The sequence below is a fragment of the Sebastes umbrosus genome, chromosome 5 (genome assembly GCF_015220745.1).
Source record: "Sebastes umbrosus isolate fSebUmb1 chromosome 5, fSebUmb1.pri, whole genome shotgun sequence".
NCBI classification, from domain to species: domain Eukaryota; kingdom Metazoa; phylum Chordata; class Actinopteri; order Perciformes; family Sebastidae; genus Sebastes; species Sebastes umbrosus.
The window spans coordinates 10,383,737-10,405,689 of record NC_051273.1 but is presented as its reverse complement, the minus strand read 5'-3'; the positions used below and the strand labels follow the sequence as shown (position 1 = coordinate 10,405,689).

The 21,953-nt window shown below is 39.4% G+C and overlaps 1 protein-coding gene and 1 long non-coding RNA gene across 2 annotated transcripts in view; both read right to left on the bottom strand.

The window, feature by feature from the left end:
- Positions 1-318: 318 nt before the first annotated feature.
- Positions 319-8,021, bottom strand: LOC119488850. The gene is made up of 3 exons (XR_005207041.1): positions 8,007-8,021; positions 1,614-1,699; positions 319-499 (listed from the first exon to the last, which is right to left on the bottom strand). It is a non-coding gene; the product is annotated as an uncharacterized LOC119488850 (long non-coding RNA).
- A 1,628-nt stretch (positions 8,022-9,649) lies between these two features.
- Positions 9,650-21,953, bottom strand: part of LOC119488849 (contactin-associated protein-like 4) — a 106,637-nt gene continuing 94,333 nt past the window's right edge. Inside the window, exons 20-24 of the mRNA XM_037770805.1 lie at positions 20,267-20,400; positions 18,263-18,350; positions 12,354-12,569; positions 11,829-11,900; positions 9,650-10,494 (exon numbers count right to left, since the gene is read on the bottom strand). Coding sequence (XP_037626733.1) covers positions 10,298-10,494; positions 11,829-11,900; positions 12,354-12,569; positions 18,263-18,350; positions 20,267-20,400 — 707 coding nt within the window. The 3' untranslated portion in view covers positions 9,650-10,297. The remainder of the gene's footprint in view (positions 10,495-11,828; positions 11,901-12,353; positions 12,570-18,262; positions 18,351-20,266; positions 20,401-21,953) is intronic.

Here is a 21,953-nt window from a genome sequence, read left to right as displayed (position 1 = left end):
AGGGACTCATGCCACGGACTAAATGAGAGGTTTTAGATGAAGAGGCCCAGCGTACCCACATAACGGGAAGAAAGCTCAACTAAAAGCTCATGATAACGATTTTTATCTAAACAGAACATTTCCAACACCAAGCAACTAAATCAGCACACAGCAAAAACACAGATTCCAATGGTATAACCCTTATTATTATAGTATTATATCACTCTATTTATTATTATATCATTCTACGACCAAAACTCGCTGAACCAGCAGCAGAAGAAGAGAAAAAACAAACTTCATTTTATAAAGCCATAACCATAAAATATGTCTTACCTTCGCTGTTTTGTAATGAAAAGTTGAGTTCGAGGTCATATCAACGCTGCTAATGGCTACTTCATCGTCTCTGAGTTGATTCCAGGCATCTGTATTCATTTGCATGGCATCGAGGAGTCTGACTTCCTCCAGCATCATTCATTCAAGTTTGGCAACTAAAACCACTTGGTTAAGGTCAGGGACATCTCTGTTGAAGGCAAATTAAACGCACATTACTGTGACCTTGCTGCCAAAACATAAGTGCTTTGTAAAATATTTGCTGATGAATATGATTTGTAGGCAACCAGAAGGTTAGACCAAGAAGAAACCTGCTGCTTGGACAAGAAATATTAGAGGTTGTTAAAAACAATTAAACTTTGTTTTACAGAAGATGTTTCTATTATTTGTAGTTTGTTGTCTATCTTGATATTAGCTCGTGTTCAGTCTTTCTGTATTTAAAATAGGGATGCACCGATTTATCGGTCGAACATCTGTATCGGACGATATTCTCCTTGTTGACTGCCATCAGACTATCGGCAAATAAGATGGCATTTGCCAGTGGCATTGGCTGATGTTTTTATCAGTTGTGTCGCATCAATTTTGCGTCAGTTAAATGTTGTGTTAACTAATACAAATTTTAAAAAATAATTTTTCATGTGAAAGAAGGTTATAGTAAAGGTTGTTTCATAAATGTGTATGATTGAATTTGTGCTCATTCAAAGACAGTGTAATGAAATGCTGAAAAACTTTAATAAAGCTCAGTTATTTTCCTTAAAATGAAGATGTCTTTGTTTCCCTGGCAAAAAAGGGGGAATAAATAACAAAAAAAACAAAATAAGCAGCAACATTAAAAACATCAGTGTCGGCCATATTGTTATTTTAAACATCGTGTCGGCCCAGAATTTCACAATCGGTGCATCCTTAATTTAAAATGCTATTTTAATTAAGTTTACACTGACCAAAGGCAAATGTGAGTAACTCGCTTGTATTGTGTTTTTGTTCCAGAAAAATTGTCACAAAATTGTCCATGCATTGTAAAAGCAAAACTTAGATCCACTGACACAAACGTTTTAATAAATAGTTGCAGTGGTGGTTAAAATGACACACTAGTACAAGCAGAGTTGCTTTTAAAAGGCTAGTAACCACTGTGTTTATATTCTGAAACTAAAGTCACTCACCGTCACACACACATAGCACATATAGCAAAACATAACGTAGCACATGGACAATGGGATATCCTCATTCAGCTCATTGTTTTGTTTTCTGTAAGAACATCAGCCAGTTTGCATGAATCATAAAATAATAAAGTCATTCACACTCACCTGTCTGTCATCACACCTTCCAGTCTCCTCCTCCTGACAAGCAAAAGGTGTTGCAGAGAGTCACCAGGTGGTTTTGAGATGGACATCTGTAAGACACAACGTTAACATCCTTCAGACATTATAACAGTTTTTAAATAGACGCCAACTTGAGCCATTACGACCTCTTGCATCTATCACAAGTAAACAGCTTTCACATACAGTATGTACTGTATGTTACTGCAACACATCATCTGTTGCGACACCTGGAGGTTAAAGAGGTGAGACTGAGGTCCTGCTGACATCTTGTGTGATGAACAGTAGCGGTGAACGATCTGAGGGATGAACTCCGACTGTTTGCGTGCATAATATCAATAAAACATGAGGTGTTTAGAGACTTTGTGTCCGCCACATCGCTTTTATTTATGGAGGTACTTCTGCATAATGCTGCTGAAGATGTAATCAGCTCAGCAGCAAAGCCCAGTGATCTATGTCGGTACTCTTATCTGATCACTGAAGGGTTGCGGGGCAGGGACGAGATGTAGCAATGTTCCTAATTAATAGTCTACATTGTGTAGATGTTGCGGTGTCAAAAACCAACCACTGCTTCTAACCTCGGCACTATACGCCTTCTTCCACACCCATATCTGATAAGAGACAAAGGTGAAGTTGAAAAATGTTTAAGATAATTTAATTTATTATCAAACTTTGAAGCCCCAAGGTGGCTTGGTGGTGATAATTGATATGTATCGGGAGGAATATTAAATCTCCTTGTGGAAGCATAGAGAGAGGAGACTGGAGGTGCTGAGGAGGTGGGTAATCCTGAACCCCCCCTCTCATCTCCAGAGTACCCTCCAGATGTTCAGGCAAAAACAAACTCTTGCATTATTCTGGTCGAGCAATCAAAATATGACCCTATATTGGTTACTCATGACGACACTGCTTAACTCTGGCACTTATGGAAACATACATACTTACTAGGGGTGTCACGAGTTCAAATCTAAATTGGAAATCGATCAAAATTAGCTTCCAATTCAGCTGTACTACCCTCACTCATGGTTTGAAAAATAAACCATCACAGAAATCACAATTACCAACATAAAAAAACATGTTCTGAATAGACACCTTACATTAAAAACACTAACAAAAATATCATTACATTTTGAAACATAAAACAGCAAACTTAAACTACTCAGTCCAGCACTCAGGACTAGGCAGGCATGATGGGAAATGTGAGCCGTCAGTGCTCTTCCTGCATGCCTACTGTATGGCATTTTACACTGCATGACACTGCACAGTTAGTTTCCTTTAGCTCTTCTACTCTAACTTGGTTTAACATTAAGTCACTGCATCTCCCGACAGAACACCACGGTTGAATTTCAGCCCACATGCACGTTTTTTCATCTCAACATTGTTGAATCAGAGCAGCTGATAGTGGCAACAAGTTAGTGGGATGCTGAGTGCCGTCTCTCAGCTCTGCACACACAAGCTCCGCCTCAGCCCTCGATGACAGACAGTGATCAGATGAGAGAGAGAGAGGAAAAAAAGAGAGGAGAGAAATGAACGCTACAGTAAATGACAACAAAACTGTATTTTTTGTAGAGTACAGCACACTTGAAATGCACTGCAGGAGGATTTATGTTTTGTTTTTGTAATGATGTAATGTACTAAGGTAGGTCACACAGATACTGGTATTGAAAAGATGCAGCTTTTTATATTGTTTAAAGAGGAATTTGAAAGTACAAATGACAGTGGCATAAAGAGGGCATAAAACCAATGTCGATAGTCAATGGCATGTCGATAGTCAATGGCATGTCCATAGTCAATGGCATGTCCATAGTCAATGGCATGTCCATAGTCAATGGCATGTTTAAATCGAAAATCGAATCGTGACCTTAAAATCGAAAGTCAAATCAAACCGTGGATTTGGAGAAACGTAATACATACACTACATATTGTACACGGCGCAGTGAATAATGCCGATAGAAAGGGCACTTTCAAGTCTGTTTTGTTAGACCTGCTTGCTCAATCATATTTTTTTAACCAGACACAATGTTCTGCCGCCGTTAAAGCCACATTGCTATGCCAGATACATTTTACAGAACGATTATGATGAATACAAACTGACAACAGAGGTCTGCGATGTCGTTTATAATCAGGTGGGTAGCGGCGCCGCTTCTGCTCGCGGCGCCGCAGTCTCATCAGATCGCTAATCAGGGAGAAGGCCGCTGGTAATTATCCAGCCCACCTCCAGAATGCAGCAGGAAGCAGCAGCGGAGAGTCACCGCACTCGCCGCCCGCCTCTTCTCTTACCACTCTGATTGCTGCTGTTTCATCTGCGCGGAGAAGCATTAATCAGCTCTCTTCGTTCAAGTGAGAGCCCATTTATACATAACGCTTGACACCAACCTTGAGTGAGCAGTGCGTTAAATTCAATTATCATTCCAGTGAGCCGTGGAATGATTTGCCCACACGTTACATTAGAGACTAGCAGAAATCCTAACGGTATTTAGGTAATTCTGAATCATGTAAGCATGTAGTGAAGCTGATACAAAATGATTATTTCAAAATGACGGCCGGAAGCTCTGAGGGATTGTAATATAATCTGTGACAGGCATGTAGACTAAAATTCGGCTTTCAGTGAAGATGAACCCTCAGGAACGTCCTGTTAAAATGATCAAATGGAAGAAGAACTTTGAACATTAAAATGACTGCAACGGAGGAACAAAAGCGAGCGATGATATGCACTGAATACACAGAGGTCCACTTTTCAAACTTCAAAGAACTAATCCAAAAACCTCTCTCCATGTCAAGTAGACAGGGTTTAATTTGTAGATGGATTATCAGATGAACAGTCCCAGAGAGTCTAACATCAGCAGGCTCAGATTCCCTTCGTTATTAACATTCAACCCACTTCTTTATTTCAGTGCCACTCAAGCTTCTGCATTGTGGAAAACAATGAAAAAAGAGAGCAACATCTAAATTAAACAGTTCACGGTCAAAGTTTATTTGTCTTCAATGACTTGGAATAATAAAAAACGGAAGAAATATGTTGAAACTTTTATGAATTTATCGTCACATTTCTGTTTATTCAATGCCAGGGTGCAAAAATGCTCCTCTGGATTTTTGTCCTTTTCCATTCTCTGCCCAGGAAGCTGCTGATGAGAGGCTTGAATTACTCCCACCGGGTAAATAAAATACCCGCACATCATCCTGCATCATCTGATGAGGTCCAGAGGGAGACTACCTCATGTGCACACTAACCACAGCAGAGATGAGAGAATGAACAAAGAGATGTGAGGTGACAGGCAGAAGGACAGCGGTTCGAGTCTGAGCTCCATTTCAACAGATTACCCCTCTGAGACTTCACAGTGTCTCTATTACATAAAAGGTATACAGTATGTGTTGCTATGCGGCAACACATTAGGTTACTGTGGGAAATTTTAACCTACCAACCTAACCCCCAATGTCCACTGCTCCAGCGAGTGGACGGTTTTACTTCCGCTATCTTTATAGTAGGGCTGGGACGATTCACCTATCTCCCTATTCGATACCGTCATGATACTTGGGTGCCGATTTGATATTGCGATTTATTGCGATTTTTGTTAACTTTTTTGACTCTAGACCATGGGGAAAAAGTTGAATCATACACTTCTATGGACTTTTACTTTGGAAAATATCTAAATGAATACAGTATGAATGTTTGATTTTCAGCATGTATGTCCTGAAGTCAAATATATCAGTTATTGTCAGGCATTATTTATTAAATTTTCCCCAGCAACCCAAAAATCAAAGAAAAAGACATTTCCCTCAAGGCATTTTCTTTTTAATTTATTCAACATAAATGTCAGTATGTGGGTGCTCTACAGTTGTAGCGACGGCTGATTTGACCACGGAGGTAAGAGTAACAGCTGGCTTGACCGCATGTTACCGCAATATGATAACGTTTCCTGTCCATGACAGAGTAAGCATGCTGCTTTAGCCTTTAGCTATCCTGGATGTTTTAGTCAACTAGTCAGCCGTCTTTATCTCCACTCCACAGACAGAAGCATATTAATACCCATCAATAATGTCATGTAGTGCATAAAGAGAACCCTTCCCTGAAAAGTTTAGGAGGAACAACAATCTGTGATGTAAATTTATGTTAATTTAATTTGCTCCAGAGACAGAAAAGTGTTGCTGTGTTTCAGGCTCATTTAACAGGGAAACAAAAGACCTCAGCTGCCTCTAAACACTGTTTTTCCACCACATTTTATGCTACTGTAATGATCCTTTTTTTTTTCTTTCCTCTACAACAGGATTTGAATTTACATGCAATTCATAAAAGTTTACTTTAAGGCCATCAGCGAAGATTACGGGTAAATCCAACAAAAGGCCGAATATATAGTAACTTATTTTCAGTAGTTGTATATATATATATTGGGAACATTTTGATTAAAGACACAAACACAAAGGTGACTTCAGAAGCTCATCTGACTGGTAATGACAGTCTTCATTAATATTGAGGGCAGCCGCGTCAGTCGTAATGGGCTTCAGCAGCAGACTAGCGCAGATAAAAGGCTGCACGTCACTTCAATCTGATCAAAGACTGGGACTGAGAGATAGAGAGGGAGCAGGATAAGTACTGTAGCTGTTATGCAAGTTAAAAGTAGGGTTTGCACAGCTCATATCATCTCATTTCCTCAGTTGGACCCAGGAGGTAATTTACAACCCTTTAGCCTTTAGACACAGATTTGAAGTATACTTCAAGGCTGGTAAGAGAAGTGGGAACAGGTGAGCAGGTGGGTGGGGCAGTCAGGTGATGGAGAATGACGGGAACAGGGGGTATTGAAGGTCAGGAGAGTTTGGCCCAATCCCAATGTCCACACTGACAGACTCACGGACTTAAAGACGCGTTCCCGCAAAGTTCATGAGGGTTTAGGGTTGTCCCACTGTCAAATCGTCAAGTCCTTCAGGGCTCTCTCGCAGACATTTTGAGCCCTTTATGAACTTTGCCTGAGGGAATTACCCACAATTCATAGCTTTGTGATGTGAAACGCGGGGTGACAAGGGGAAGCCCAGAGAGGTGTTGCATTAAGGATTCAAGATGGTACATAAAAAACACTTGAAATTAAAGAAATGCAAGCATAGACTATATTATAACCTTATTTATCAACTATTTCTTTTAATTACTGTTTTGACAAAAACGAGTAAATTGATCACTCGACAATAAGGCAGCCTCTCCGCCGTAGAAAATGATTTATGTTATATTCACCAGAAGTATAAAACATTACATGTCCCTTATAAATTTTAAAAGGAAAGGGAAATGTCTATTCTTTTATTTTTGGGTTACTGGAAATAATGTCATAAATGATTCCTGACAATGATAGATACAGATATAGAGATATATTTGACTTCAGCACATCTCTGACTAGTACATGCTGAAAATAAAACATTTTTATGTATATTCCAATATTCAATAACTTCAGTAATGTACAGTGTATTACCATTAAAATTACTTCACACATCAATGATGTCCTCATAGTTGTACTACAACATTTAGTTTGGGAAAAATATAATTTTGCATAATTCTTTTGAATTTTTAATGGGAAAAATATTCAATAACTTCAGTATTATGCAGTGTAGTACCATCAAAATCACTTCACACATCAATGGTCTCTTCCTGATTATAGTTATTAAACAAATTAAGACATGTTGGTGGTACTACGCTGTATAATACTGAAGTTATTGAATATTTTTCCCATTAAAAATTCACCAAAATTATGTAAAAGCATATTTTACCAAACTAATTGTTGTAGTACAACAATGAGGAGATCAATGATGTGTGAAATAATTTTGGTGGTACTACACTGAATAATACTGAAGTTATTGAATATTTTTCCCATTAAAAATTCACCAAAATTATGTAAAAGCATATTTTTCCAAACTAATTGTTGTAGTACAACCATGTTTGAAGTTATTTTGATGGTACTACACTGTATAATACTGAAGTTATTGAATATTTTTCTCTTTTCCTCGTTTCATTTTGTAGACGGTCTCTGACTACTGTCTCTCCACCGGCTGCACTTAGAGACCAACGTTATGTGTTATGTGTTGATTAAAATGAGGTTGTAGCTCGTTGCCTAACCTTACTACGGTTAGAACGAGCCGTCGTTTGTGTTTTATCAACATTTCTGTTATGAGTTATTGATCCAGGAAGTTTGAATCTGTCAATATCTTTCACACTTTACCGAAGTGAAAAACAAACCATGTGGCGGTCAGAAACCTCGGTGAAATACACTTAACGTTGGTATTAATGTAATCTAGGCATAGTCGCTTGCTTTGACATAACCGCGGTTATAAAGTAGAGCACGGGTCTAATAAGTCAAGGTATGTTGCTGGCGGTAAAGTTATTAGTTAGTATGGCAAAATACTTACAGTATTTGAGTTGCTTACATAAGGGACACATGCTCCTTTACGATGAACTGGACAGTTATTTTGTTGTGTTGAAAGATACAGACACTCCAGAAAATTGCAAGTAAAATCAAACATCTCAGTATTAGAAAAAAGCTGTTTTATTATTATGGGGCAGGAGTTTTTAGTTAACAAAACCATCGTAACAGAGAAGAGGCTAGATTGTTTTAAAGAATATCACTCAAAGTCACTCAAATTACAATTATTCACAAATACAGCATTGTCACATTATTGTAGTTACAGCTGTTCAGGTTAATTCTGCAGGCTCAGCACAAAGTAATCCACTGCCAGCCAAAAGTGGAACAGGACTCCTGAACGTTCAGAAAACAGCAGCTCAAAAGCCAGTTTAAATATATAACTGTTGTTTTATATCTTTGTCTGTTGACAAGGGTTTGACAGACAGTACTTGGATTCTGTGGTTGAGACTTGACTCATGTCAACACCTCGGTTGGTTACCGACTTTGCAGAGTTTATGTTCACAAAGGCAAAACTCAAATGAGTTGCACTAGCTAGCTAATTATTGTCTCATTTGTGGTCTGATAAATAGTAAATTCATCAAAATCAGTGGTAGCAAATAGGCTACTAGTTCACCAAAACAGGGAAAGCAAACCGTTTTTTTAACCAACGAAATGACACATAAATGGTACGCTTCCTGTGATTGGTTTGAATGGTGTTCACACCAGAAATGAACCGCTCCAGAGTTCACTTGACAGTAATATGTGAGACCACCCCTTTAGTAAAATGGCCTGAGAGCGGTTGTTTGATCCGCACTTTAGTATGAGTCCGGTATTCACACCTACCCAAATTAACCGCACCGGGGTGTAAACGCTCCAGGGTTGTGTTCAACCGGACTGAACCACGCTGGTGTGAATGCGCCCTTAGTTAAGCTTTGTGGTGCTTCTTTCATTGATCTTGCACAGTGGCAATCACAACTCCCGCTAACTACTGAGGAAATATAAAATGCATCGCTTTCTTTGCACCACAGGCATTTTCAAAGAAAGAGCTACCAAACAGCAGGTGTTTAGAGGAGCAAATATAGGTTAAATACTGTCATGAACCATTATTGTGTGGGATTATTCTGTGCTGGAGTATAAAAGAGACATTTGTGTATGAAAAACCATAAAACCATCTTGAAGACAGAGCTGTGTGGGTAAGACAAAGAGCAAATACCTCAACTCAGCAATAATGAGGTAAAATCAGTGAATCCAACCATACTGAGTGGGGAAAAAACATTTTTTTTCCCTAAAAAAAGAAATCGCACCCATGATTCAAAGTATTGCAGACAGGGAAGTATAAATATCCAATATTAATATTTGGATGGCTGGTTTCATTGCATCACTTATATCTCATTGTCAGCTTCTCTTCAGTTGTTTCCCATTCTGATTATCTCTTAGTGTACCTGTCTGGCAAGCACAGATTAGTGCTCCAGCAAAAACACATTAATTGTCTGCAGAGCGAAGAAAGTGACAGACAGTCGGTGTTTTATAGTCCGTGCTGCTTAAAGCTTTTGCTGTTGAAAGCTACTTTGAGTTTTTTGGTGTCGGCTGCTCACTGCAGGTGGTGCAGGCTGGAAGTAAAAGTACAAAAAAAAAAAAAAAAATCCCGGTCTCATTGTAAAGCTTTTATTTTTCTCAAGATATAAAGAAAAAGCACAGCGAGTAACATAAAAGCTTTTCGACTAACTCAAAGACATAAAGTGTGGAAAATAAGTTTTTAAAGTGACTTTAATTTTGTATTCATATATACAGCAGGTGTTGAAATTATGTTCACTTGGGTTGTAGTTGATACTGAGACTTTGGCTGAGCGCTCATGTGTAGATGTGAGTCCTCCGGTCATTCTTCCCATATTTTGACACATACTGTATGGCTCTGACATCTCAAATTTCACAGAAGTTTCATCATCCTCGTAGAAAAAGTAGAACACCAAGTTCAAAAGTTTAGTTTAACTGGAACGAAGTTGTGTTTTGATCAACACATTAATTCTGCATGTTTCCTTTTGATAAATTATTTCCATTATGGCTGAGAAATATTGTTATAAGCACACAAATTACCATTTACATTTTTAAATATTTACATCCTCAAAGTGACAGCAGAAAGGAACTAAAGAAAATCATAAATTGTTCTGTTTTTGACTTCACATCTTATTGATCCTGTGGTACCAGTGGCTCAGGGGCTCTGTGTGTCTAATAAAGCACTGAGCTCTTGGTGAATCATCCCGCTCTGTCCTGTCAGGTCAGTGGGAGGTCAGGGATCCTGCTAAATGAAAAACTCCTTCTGGTTTTCACTGGGAGCACTCTGACAGTCCGCCTGGCTGCTGAAGGGGAACTCATGGCCGTCTTCAGGCTGCGCTGCTTTGACTTCCTGGTTTCGATATGTCTCTTTCCTGCTGCAGATGAATCTGGCCATTATCGCCAATGCAGTCACGGTGACGAAGATGACCACGGCGATCACCCCTAAAAACATGAGAAGACTTTTAATTCAAAATCACCTTAATGAACGTAAGTAACCCAGCTTTCAGGGGTAAACTGATTTCTTCAGAGAATAGTTCATTTTGGACAATCCATATTTTGTTTTTGTTGCCAAGAGCTACATAGATTAGAAGATCGATAACACTCTCATGTCTGTGCGTTAAAGGTATCCTGTTTTCGTTGTCTAAAGGTCCAGACACACCAAACCGACATTAAAGAACTGTTGCGTCGCCTCACGCCGTCTGTGTCTTGGCCGACAAGTTGAACTTGAATACACCGCAAAGACTACAGCCAACGGCCAACTACCACGTACGTTCTGCGCCTGCGTGAGATGAAATAACACTCCACACCAGCAGGTCGCGATAGTCTGTATTCATCATTCAAAAAGACCTGAAGACCTAAGAAGACCGAGGACGGCGGATATACAATCCGTTGTTATGATACGTACATGAAATAAAGCGCCGTTTGACGACCATTTTAACACCACATGGCTTCATTCCAGATGACCATGTCGTTGTGAAAATATCCATGTATTGGAATGATCAGAGGAGATGAAGATGAAAAATGAGAAGAGCCTTCTATTTTTTTCCTCTTGACTTTACTCGTTGGCTTGCTTTCCTCACTTCCGTTTCTCTTCTTGTGCACTGAATCGCTTAAGCTGAACAGCCAATCAGGGCGCTAAAGGCACGAGCACAAGGGTGACATGATACACAGTGTAGGGATTGACGCTATTCCACTGATCTACAGGTGGGAATAATTCGCTGAGAAACACAGCAATGTGCAGCTGAGATCAAAATAAAGGTTGAGTTCGAAGATGGGTGTGGTCCGAGCAAGGCGCCAAAAGCACAGGGGTAGGAAGGGGGAAGGGGGAAGGGGCCATTGGTCTGGTATCTAATCTGTATAAGTTTTCTAAAGTTTTGTTTTAGGTATAAACTAATTCTAATTTATATTACTCAAGCTTCTGGTTTCATTTGTAAACCGAACTAACTTTGAGACACAAAATACTGCTCGACTGAGTTGAACGTTGCATTAAAGTGGTTTTAAAATGGAAACGCAAGTCCAAAATCCTTTTGTCAGCAAAGTTTTCATGTGTGAATTAAGACCCAAAACCTCCTCATTAAACAGCCAACCCATTATTTCTCCTCATTGCCTCTTTTTTTTCTCCTCAGCCTCCAAGATAAAGAACTATTCCCTCCTCCCTTGCATCCTGCTCAGAAACTGAGAATTGCCCTCTTCACAATGTCAGACTCCCCAAATATAAAGTTTGATATGATATTTTAATGAATTGTTTTTACTCTTGCTGAGATGGATTGCATTACCTCCAATTAGAGCGGAGTCACTCCTGATGGCGTTGACCAAAGGTTGACCTGGATCCACTGAACCAGGCTGGTCTGTCGAGAGAAAGACAGAGAAGAAAAAATAACAAAAAGCAGACAAGGAGCCCAGAAAAGAGAGGTAAAAAATACAGAGAAAAAAGAAAGAATAAAAGGTGGAGAACAAAAAAGTTAGAAAAAATAGAATAAAAAAAGAAGAAAGATGAGCTAAAATAGTGTATGGGGACAGATAGAGTCACTGTGAGAACCATCAGTCAGCGCAGACAGGGCTCATTGAAAGCCTCAGAAAAGCCTCAAAGGACTTCACTACAGTTGTCTGACTAATCTCATCTGTCGTAGTGCCATCACTCTGTCTGCTTTTCGAGGAGGATGGTTAATGAGCCCATAAAAAGTCTAATGAACAGCCCTAAGAATACTATTAAAGGCATAACAGAGAGGGAGAGGGCTGGGTTGGTTAGCTAATGATATACAGTATATATGGGACATAAGGACCGAGTGTGCTCCTTGTACCTGATAAGGAGTGTGTGGTTTCTGCCGCGTAGGGATCGGCTAGAGAGGAGGAACCGCAGCTGGACGGGTCCAGCGGGCCGCTGACAATAACAGGGCTGTCCGGGTGCAGCAGAGCGGCTTTCAAAGGACTGATGGAGTTAAAGAAAACACCTGACAGACAGCCGGTGAACCCAAGGGAGGCCAAGCCGGCCAGCTCCGCATCCAACTCATCAGCCTCTGAACACACAGAGAGAGAAACACAGAGGCAGGAGAGGCTGAGTAAGGAGACATTTGTTACCAGCAAGTTCCAATTACACATTTGAAATACAGCAGTGATAAACATTTATGTTGATGGGGCCACGGTTGCGATGATAAGTGGTATCTATTCATGTCTTCATCATTATAATATCCATTTTGACATTTTTTCACCAAATAAAACACTGATAGTGGATGAAACTGAAAAACCACACATCAAAGGCAAAGTTTTTCAATGTTAAAGGACATGTTTTGAAACAATTATCCCTACAATAGTCATGCATGCTTACTGTAGTTTGGTTATGGTATTGGAAGGTTAGGCTACTGAAACACAAAAAATATCATAGTTGCTGTTTAAAAAAAGACACTGTCGGAAATGAACAGTGATCTTTTGTTTTTTTAGTTTGCTCCAACTGATGGGCGGTGCTTGATATTTCCTCAACAGATCTCAACATGGCTTTTTGAGGCGAGAAATAGACATCACAGTAACAGAATATTGATTCATATTTGATCAGCGCTGCGTAGTTTGACCGTTTGATTGAAGTTTGCGAGTGATTGAAAGATGTTCAGAGACTGCTGGCTCTATTCTCCTATTAGGAGCACCGGAGGACACAGAGGCACATGATTTTTCTCAGATTACCTGTCTCATGCACTACTGTCAGGATATAGTGACCGTTACTAATAACTTTTTTAAATCATATTTGCTACAATTCTACCTACTGCTGCTTAATTGTGACATTAACAGAATGAAAATGTTTAATTATTTATTAGATTGAAAACTCAAGTTCTTTGTTCTCTCATAGTTTTGTCTCAGTCTAGTGCTTACACTACAAAAGATACAGTCTATCTTTTTCGCATAAAAACACACAATTCAAAAGATTAGGAAAGACATAATTGCATTTTTATGTAAATATTTGCTTTGATAAAAAAAAATTATTTTGCCAGTGTCAGTGTTTTTAATTATAATTTATAAGCTGCTTAAAGCCTTAGAGCTGGTGTTAGGAAGTTAAACAGGTCATAATTCCTTCTCTAATATCCATTTTATATTTCTGTGAAAACATCTACAAACAACTGTATCTATTCAAGTTTCTCGACCAAAACCTAAATGTTCTACAAGATTACGATTGAACACATAACGTTATAATTTATCTTTGCTCAAAAGTAATTTTTTTAATACAATTTTTTCACTTTACTGAATAGAGCCTGAACGCACCATACTGTAACTCAATGGAACCTTGCTCGCTCGTGTCACTTTCAGTATACAGTCTAGAACACGGACACCATAATGTCAACGAAGGAGGAGGCAAGGTGTTGGCTTGTTTTGTTGAAATGGAAGCTTTAATAAACATCTGGTAAAGCAGCAAGTCTAAAGCCACACTAGTGGAGACAGAAATGGTGATTACACTGTACAATATGAAAGTGCTGGGTGAATTCAACTGCATAACAGATACTTTTTCTTCTTAACAGTAATGGTGGTGCTAATGGGAGGATATTGGGTCATTAAAATCTAAACGATGTATCCCCTTTGGAGCATAATTATTCATGGTAATCTGCCTTTTACATTATTATATTTCTTAAGTGCATGTTTTAGTCTAAAAGTGTTGAGAGGAAAAGATCCAAGGGGTCACCTAAATATTAGGATTCGTCCTCCAGGGACCATGAGTATCCTCAGCAAAGTAAAATACTTGTTTGGATATTAGTTTTCAAATACCTTCTTGGGCCAAAGTGTTGGTCAAGTGGACCATTTTACCAGATGATGGACATGCGACTACTTATAGGTAAAACGTGTGAGATTGTGTCACTCATTGGATTGCCTCTCAGCTGTCATAACAAAACTTTGTAAAAAAACAAACAAACAAAGAAACATGGAAGTACACACCTCCTTAAGAAACTGCTACTGAGTCTCACTTTGTGGCTAATGTGCTTACGTTACTATTTCTGACAGCAGGTGCTAAATAAAATCTTCAGTAGCTATAAACGTCAGTGTGAATAACAATTATTCCTGCAGTGCAATTTGATTACACAGCACATCATTGCCACTCATCTATGTTATTACCGGAGAGAAGCAACTTTTCACCACATAAATGAGACACTGCAGAGTGGCCTTGGCTGGAGAGGGCTGTTTATCAGCTGTATATTTGATCAGACTTTGATTAAGTTTTAAATTAAATGCGATCCGCTGAGCAGCGGGAAATAATTTGACTTTGAATTATATATCTCATGACACGTGTATATCTCTTGAGCAGCCGGCAAGATGGAGAGCTAATGATTGAGATGGGAGGAAAAGTTAATAACACAACAGATTTAAAGGAACAGTGTGTAACATTTAGAAGTTTCTATAAGCAGAAATTGAATATAATAATCAAAACTATGTTTTCATTACTGTATAATCACCTGGAATTAAGAATCGTGTTTCCGTTAGCTCAGAATGAGCTCTTCATATCTACATAGGGAGCAGGTCCTCTTCACAGAGTCCGCCATGTTACTCCGCCATAGAACGGACAAACCAAACACTGGCTCTAGAGAGAGACTTTCACATATTTATGCTACCGGAAGGCCACCGTAGTTCTCCGACACGGTTGTGAAACTGTGGTAACGTGAGCCGCAGAATGCAGAACCGTGGTGCCGCCAGCCGCCGTCTGACTTTCGCTGCTCCTAAAGTCGTGTTTTTATGGTAAGGATGGCCTCTGAGTGAGGCGAACGGAGTTACAACGGTCTTGCACTCGGCGGCTCACGTTGTTGCAGTCTTGGAAAGGGAGGAGTTAGCAGAGGGGTACTCAGTTGGTTGCAATCTGCAACCGCACCACTAGATGTCACTGAATCCTACACACTGCACCTTTAAGTAACAGCTGTAGCATTAGATTGTTTTTTTTTTATTTTTTCCTCCAACATTCCCCTAACATATGAAAGCAGATGCAGGCAGTCAAGTTTGTCTCCAAGGTATTTTAAGTAAAAATAAATTTGCTTCATCCTAGTTAACTAGTTACATTAAGAAGTCTAACGTCATATTTGTGATAAAAGAATATCTAAGAATATGGTCAAAACAAAAGCCAAATATTTGGAACTAAACAACTAAAAGTAAGCATATGAGATCCTAGAATGTGGAGTTTCTCTTTAAATAAAGATTAATGAACAAAACACAGTATGTAAAAGAAAACTAATACTATATAGGATGATCTGGTAAAATTTCTGAATACTGGTGGTATTAGGTGTTCAAGCTGCTGAATAGAGTCTGTGCCTTCACTCAGAAGGATTTTTTTGTGCGAGCAGTCAGACCCCACACTGGCAGCACCGGCCTTGTATCCACGAACTGACTATTACTGTCCACCTCCACCCAGCTGCTGCACTTTACCTCCACCTCTCTCTGTATCACTATCTCACCGTCCCTCTCTCTTCATCATTCCCTCCTCTCTCCTTCTCTCTGTGAACAGCTCAGTCTCTCCATTTTTTCCTGGTCCATTAGTTAGGCTGACGGATGACAGCGCTGGCAGGGAGTGACAGTACATCAACTATCTTGCTGCCTCTCTGATACTGATATGACTGCCTGAGTCCTCTGGCTCAGCAGAGGGAAGGCTGGGTCACACACTAACATGGTTCGGGTCAACAACAACAAAAAAAGAAGAAGGTGAATGTAAAAAAACAGCACCAGCATCAATTTGTACTTGTTTCTTACAGTGTACCATGTGTTGAAAGGAGTAGAGCACTTTTTGTTTTTTCACAGTCAGAACTGTTAAAAGTAAATGTCACAGTAGTCGAATAAATAAAACATAATAAAAACACATTAATTACTGTGGTTTATCCTCTCAGCCTAGGGTTGGAATATTTAATAGATTAGTTCTGTTTCTGATTCTGCCTATCGATTTAGTTTCTTTCTGATTTTAATTGGTGTCATAATATTTGAGACAGAAAACAACATATTGTACGTTGAAAGCAATAACCATCCTTACTTTAATTAGAAACAGGCATCCCTTAACAGCCAGTTGGCGCTGTGATTGGCAACCTGTCTAGCATGAATCCTGCCTCTCACCCAATGTGTGCTACGTTTCAGTTCCAAGAGACCCTCAACATGATAAGTGGGTTAGAAAATGGATGAGTGCCTGGACGGATGAACGGATGGGTGGATGGATGACTAGCTATTATGTGATTCTTCAATGTCTCCATCAACAACAACAAATCCTATACATAGCAAACTGTTTTGATGATGTCTGTTTCAGTTTAACTTCTGTTAAAAAAATCGAACGCTGCCAGTAGGCCTTCCACCAGCTAACGATTGAATGACTTTTATTGTGAAGCAATTGCAGCTTCCTGTAGCTTTGGTCACCAACGTTAGTGATTGCTAAATCCTTGGTGTTAGTTCAAGAGACAGCCATAATGAGCTGGTTAGATGGAGCTGGTGGCAACATCAAAACTCCATTACATCACCAAGGTAAGCAACACCTGCTGTGCCATTTTTGTTTCAAATGAGAAGTAGGGTCATTTTCTCATAGACTTCTATACAATCAGACATCATTTTTGCAACCAAAGGAAATTGGCTATTAGAAAGGATGCAAGTTTAAGGCACTTCAGCATTGGCTTCACTTTTCAGAACCAGAGGTTGCCACTGGTATAAATCCAGCTTTAGGGTTAGAGGTAATGAATTATGCAGTAACCCTAACCAACAAGCATAATCACTGAGGTACGTTTTTAGAAATAAGTGGGTTTTTTTTTAACAAATCTCTGGTTCTTATACATTCAATTAATTACATTTAATTATGTGCATTTCAAATAGTTTCTAATTGAGAACCTCTTTTGATACCCAACCCTACCTAAGCCCCACATGTTTGTAACAGCATCTGTCTGTCTCAGATGGCACTATCCAAAAGTAAATATTAGAGGACACAGAGGAAAACACAAAGGCCCCACAGCTCTGGTACGACGTCTTTCCTCGTTAAGAGAAGTTTGGGGCAGACAGATCTGTCATGTAGAGGACGACAGGAGTGATGTGAAAGTAAAATGTTCTGTCAGCCAGAGAGAGGCTGAACTGTACTGTCTGACTTCCTGGTTTAATTTGACCCCACCCACAGCGGCTGTGACTTATTGGTTGTTATGCTATATCGCAGGGTGCTGACTCCAATCTTCTAAGTAATTTGTTCTTTTCAATCTCTCCTCATTACCATACAAAGTGAGGGACCTTTTCCAAAGTTATTACCATTACAGCTGTCTGAAGCCCTGCTTAGCGAGACAAACATAAAGACTGTATTACTCACCGCTTCGATGAAAGTTCACCAGTGTATAGGCTACTGTATTTTCTGAAATTCTGCATTAGTGAAAAAACAATACTATTTGCATAAATAATTTATCTCCCCATATGGCTCTAAAATGCATCTAATGCCACATAACAACGACTTAAGTGTGTGGCTCCACCTATAGTCATTTCTAAGGTTCTTATTTTGCATCTGCACAGTAAAGTGCTCTCTTTGTGACCATCTGAATATGGATGTCAACTTGTTTCTAAAAGCGCCGCAGCTGTTGCTCAGACTGCAGCTTTTTCCCCTGGTCCACCCAACATGATGAATAGAAAACAGCAGAAAGCTTGAACAGTGTTTCTGTCGCATATAGGGCCCAAACATCTCAGTGCTGTTATTCAAATGAGTATGTCTAAGTGCTGGAGTCTGCGCTGAGAGAGCCTCACTTACCCTGCACTCTGCCCAGAATGAGCGATTTGATGCTGTTGAATTCCACATCAGATGTCAAGTTGAAGTCCTCTCTAGCATTCTGGTCGATCTGAAAAATAATGTATGTCACATTTGTAAAAGGTAAAAGCTTAGCAGGTAGAAAGCAAAGACTGATACCAGCGGCAAACAGTCGAGGACAGCTTCCCAAGTGTTTAAACAAAGGCTGCTCCGTGAAGAAACGACAAATTGCTACAAAGAAGAAAGCAATTAAACACGAAAAGCTAGCCGGAGGCTGAACCTCTCGTCTGACCTGCATTATTTAAATGATTTTAAACCCCAAAGCTGGAAACCAATAGACCCCCATGAGATGCAGTGGTTCACAGTAGCTGAGCAGAGAAGTGGGGCAGGTTGTGATGTGGCAAATGCCTCAGAGAGAGACACTCTTTTATAATAACAGAGAGGGTGTGATGTATTGCTTGCAAACACAGAGATTTGGGCTTTAGTGAATCATTTATCAACAAGACATCTGCTAATGCTGATCAACCCGAGAGTAAAGTGCAGCCACAGAAAACAGAGAAATAGAAAGTAGCTTGAGAACAGAGAGGAAATGTAGCATTTATGAATTTATATTCTATTAGGTTTCCCAAAGCCTGTGGTCAGAGGAATATCTGGACATTTTGGTGCACTATAAGTGAGATATCCACTGCCACGCCCGAGGGGACTGATCTATCAATTATAATTTTCTATTCTCTGATAATATAACCATTTGAAGTTTATTGCCCACTGAAGCTCACTGTCATATCATTAATAGAACTGCTGGCGGTTGTTTCTATATTTTGTGGCAGGTCACTCACTCACACGCTGCGGTCAATGTTTTAACAGAGCACAGTGGGATGCCTTTGACAGCTGTCATTCACGGAGCAAACACCTGGATTTATAGCCAATACCTATTAATCAAAATGCCTGGATTGGTCCCGATGCTCATTTTTTTGTGTAGATTATTGTTAATCATTTTTATCTTATAGGTGGCACAAGTTTAGGATGCACCTTTGCACAAAGTTTCCTGTTTATGAGTATTAACCATACACTGTATATAAAGATGGACGACATAACAGCTCCCCAAAAGTGAAGCCAAAGCATCTGGATCGCCCCCTGGTTGCTGGCTGCAGTAAAGCCCTCCATGCTAGTTGATGTGACATAAGCCAAACTAAAAAGTCAAAGTACACATCAAATACATTTTTCCCAAAGATGGTTTCTGTCATTTTAGGTAGTTCTTATCACGCTGATGTTTGTTCAAGTGTTAATTTTTCTGATAAGTTTGGTTTTAATTAGTTATTTGATGCTATATAAAGGGGGGTGAGACGTCATGATTGACAGCCGCTCTGAGTGAGGTAGTCACAGCTAAAGTAGCAGCTAGGTGGCTCACGCTAGCAAGCTATGGCCGCGCTCGCTCGTGATTGGCTCAGCCAGGTTTGTGGGCGGGACCTCGATACCTCGGCTCCAGCTCCCCAATCACTATTGCGCAGAATCTGGCTCCAAATGACGTCAAAATCTCAGGATGGCAGCTCCTGTATCTGGGATATTTTGGCTTCACTTCTGTACAGTGGAAGGAAGTGGAGACGCATTGTCCATCTAATATACAGTCCATGATATTATCCCAGTTTGGATCTATAACTGTGTGGAACATTAAGTAAGCTGGCTACTCATATCCATGTATACATGATTCATTTGCAGTGGGAGAATAAACCACAGGGTCACAAAATAAGCGTCAGCCAGCAGTGTCAATGAATAATTTCACAACAGGCATGAGCCCCAGTAGTGTCCCTGTGCAGTCTGCACCTCATTATCAGGTGTGTGGTGCAGTGTGAGCAGTAGTGGGTTTATTTAACAATATAATTCACAATTTGGATGTCAGTCTGACACACCTTTAATAAAAGAGGATTGAGTTTTATTCCTACTCTTTGGTTCACAGTGTTTTTGGTGATCTGTGTGACACAGTGTGAATCATTTGTTGTGTGTGTGTACCTGAACAGAGACGGTGTCTACCAGTCTCCTGATGATCACTGTGTGCAGATGTCCATCAGCCAAGTTCGTGACTCTGCTCCCCATCACCTCCACATCTCTGCTGCTGTGCAGCTTGTACCTCAGTTCCAGCTCGTCTTTGCAAACACAGAACAATACAATCGTACTCTTTAATGCAAGCATGTACAGAATCAAAGAGAGTTGCAATCCAGAAAGTTGTATTTGTTAGTAAAGGAGCCTTGTTTTTAGTATATCCTCGAAGAACCATCCTTTATTACTTTACCTCTGTTACAAATTAGTTTCATATTATACGTATTATATTAAGGTAAAGTAGAGTAGAGCTTTATTTGTCCCAATTTGACTTCTAAAGACAAAAGTCACTGAATAATGAATATTACTCATGAGATATAAAACAGATATAATACAAGCCGTTGCTGAAAACTGAAGTAAACCAAAGTAAAATAAAGTTATAATAATATATACGGTTATTGTGGTTGACCACCAACAATAAAGGGAAGCCCATGCCAAGAACGACAAAGATGACGACCTAATCTTTACAGTGTTGCTGTTTGGTAGAAACAAGTCGAAAGTTAAAGACCAAAGACACATTTTAATGTTCAGTCTTTGATAATTAATTATGAACTTAAGCCTAAAAAATATCCCCATTTCTTGGCTCTGAACATCTTAGAAGACGTGTATTCATTCTGTCAGAGAAAGAACATTTCATCCAGATATCTGAATTTTCAAAGATACCAGCTGCTGAATTAAGAAGCTACAAATCATTTAGGATTAATACTTTATCTCTATGAATAACACTCCATGATATGAAATTCATTTCCCCATTTTTTGTGTCTTTATTGTCTTTTTTTTTTACAGTTACACTTAATAAATTCCACGTCGCTGAGATAATTTGAATTCTGCGAGATGTCTGAAGACTTTACAGATGAGCAGAAATGATAGGAAATAATTGTTCTTTTTTTTTTAAAGATCCGAACACTATATAACTTACTGCCCTTTCCAAAAACAAAATTCTAATTATGACTCTATGTTTTTTCACAAACTAATAGGGAGCAATTCCCCTGTCATAAAAGCCCATCTTGATAATAAAAACAATCTTGCAGAGGGCAAAGAGTGTTTCAGACACTCAGCGAGTGACTTAGGTAGTGAAGTGTCTCTGTGTGCAGCAGCTGAGGCTCCTGTTACTGCAGCAGCAACAGAGAGAAACATGAGAAAAGCCTTTGTGGTGCATCCAAAAGAAACCTCTCTCTGGGATTTAATTAGATACTTCAGCAGATACTTGATGACGACTATCTCTCCGCTATTTCTCTCAGTCATAAAAAAGCCGAAAGTTACTTCTACTAACAGCAGAATTTATAAAAAAAAAATAACTCATAATAATGATATGAAAAGTAGGGCTGTCAAAGTTAACGCGATAATAACGCAATTAACACAATCGATCCTTCGGAGGTTGTAGCGGGCTCAGTTTTAAAGCTATAGTGAAAATACTGGTATCATATGAAAACCTAAGAAATCCATTGGTACCAACCATGTCATGTTAGCTTGTCGCGAAGGAGGCTAAATGATGCTACAAAGTTATGCTAAATTTTTAAAAACTGGCATGGCCATTTTCAAAGGGGTCCCTTGACCTCTGACCTCAAGATATGTGAATGAAAATGGGTTCTCTGGGTAC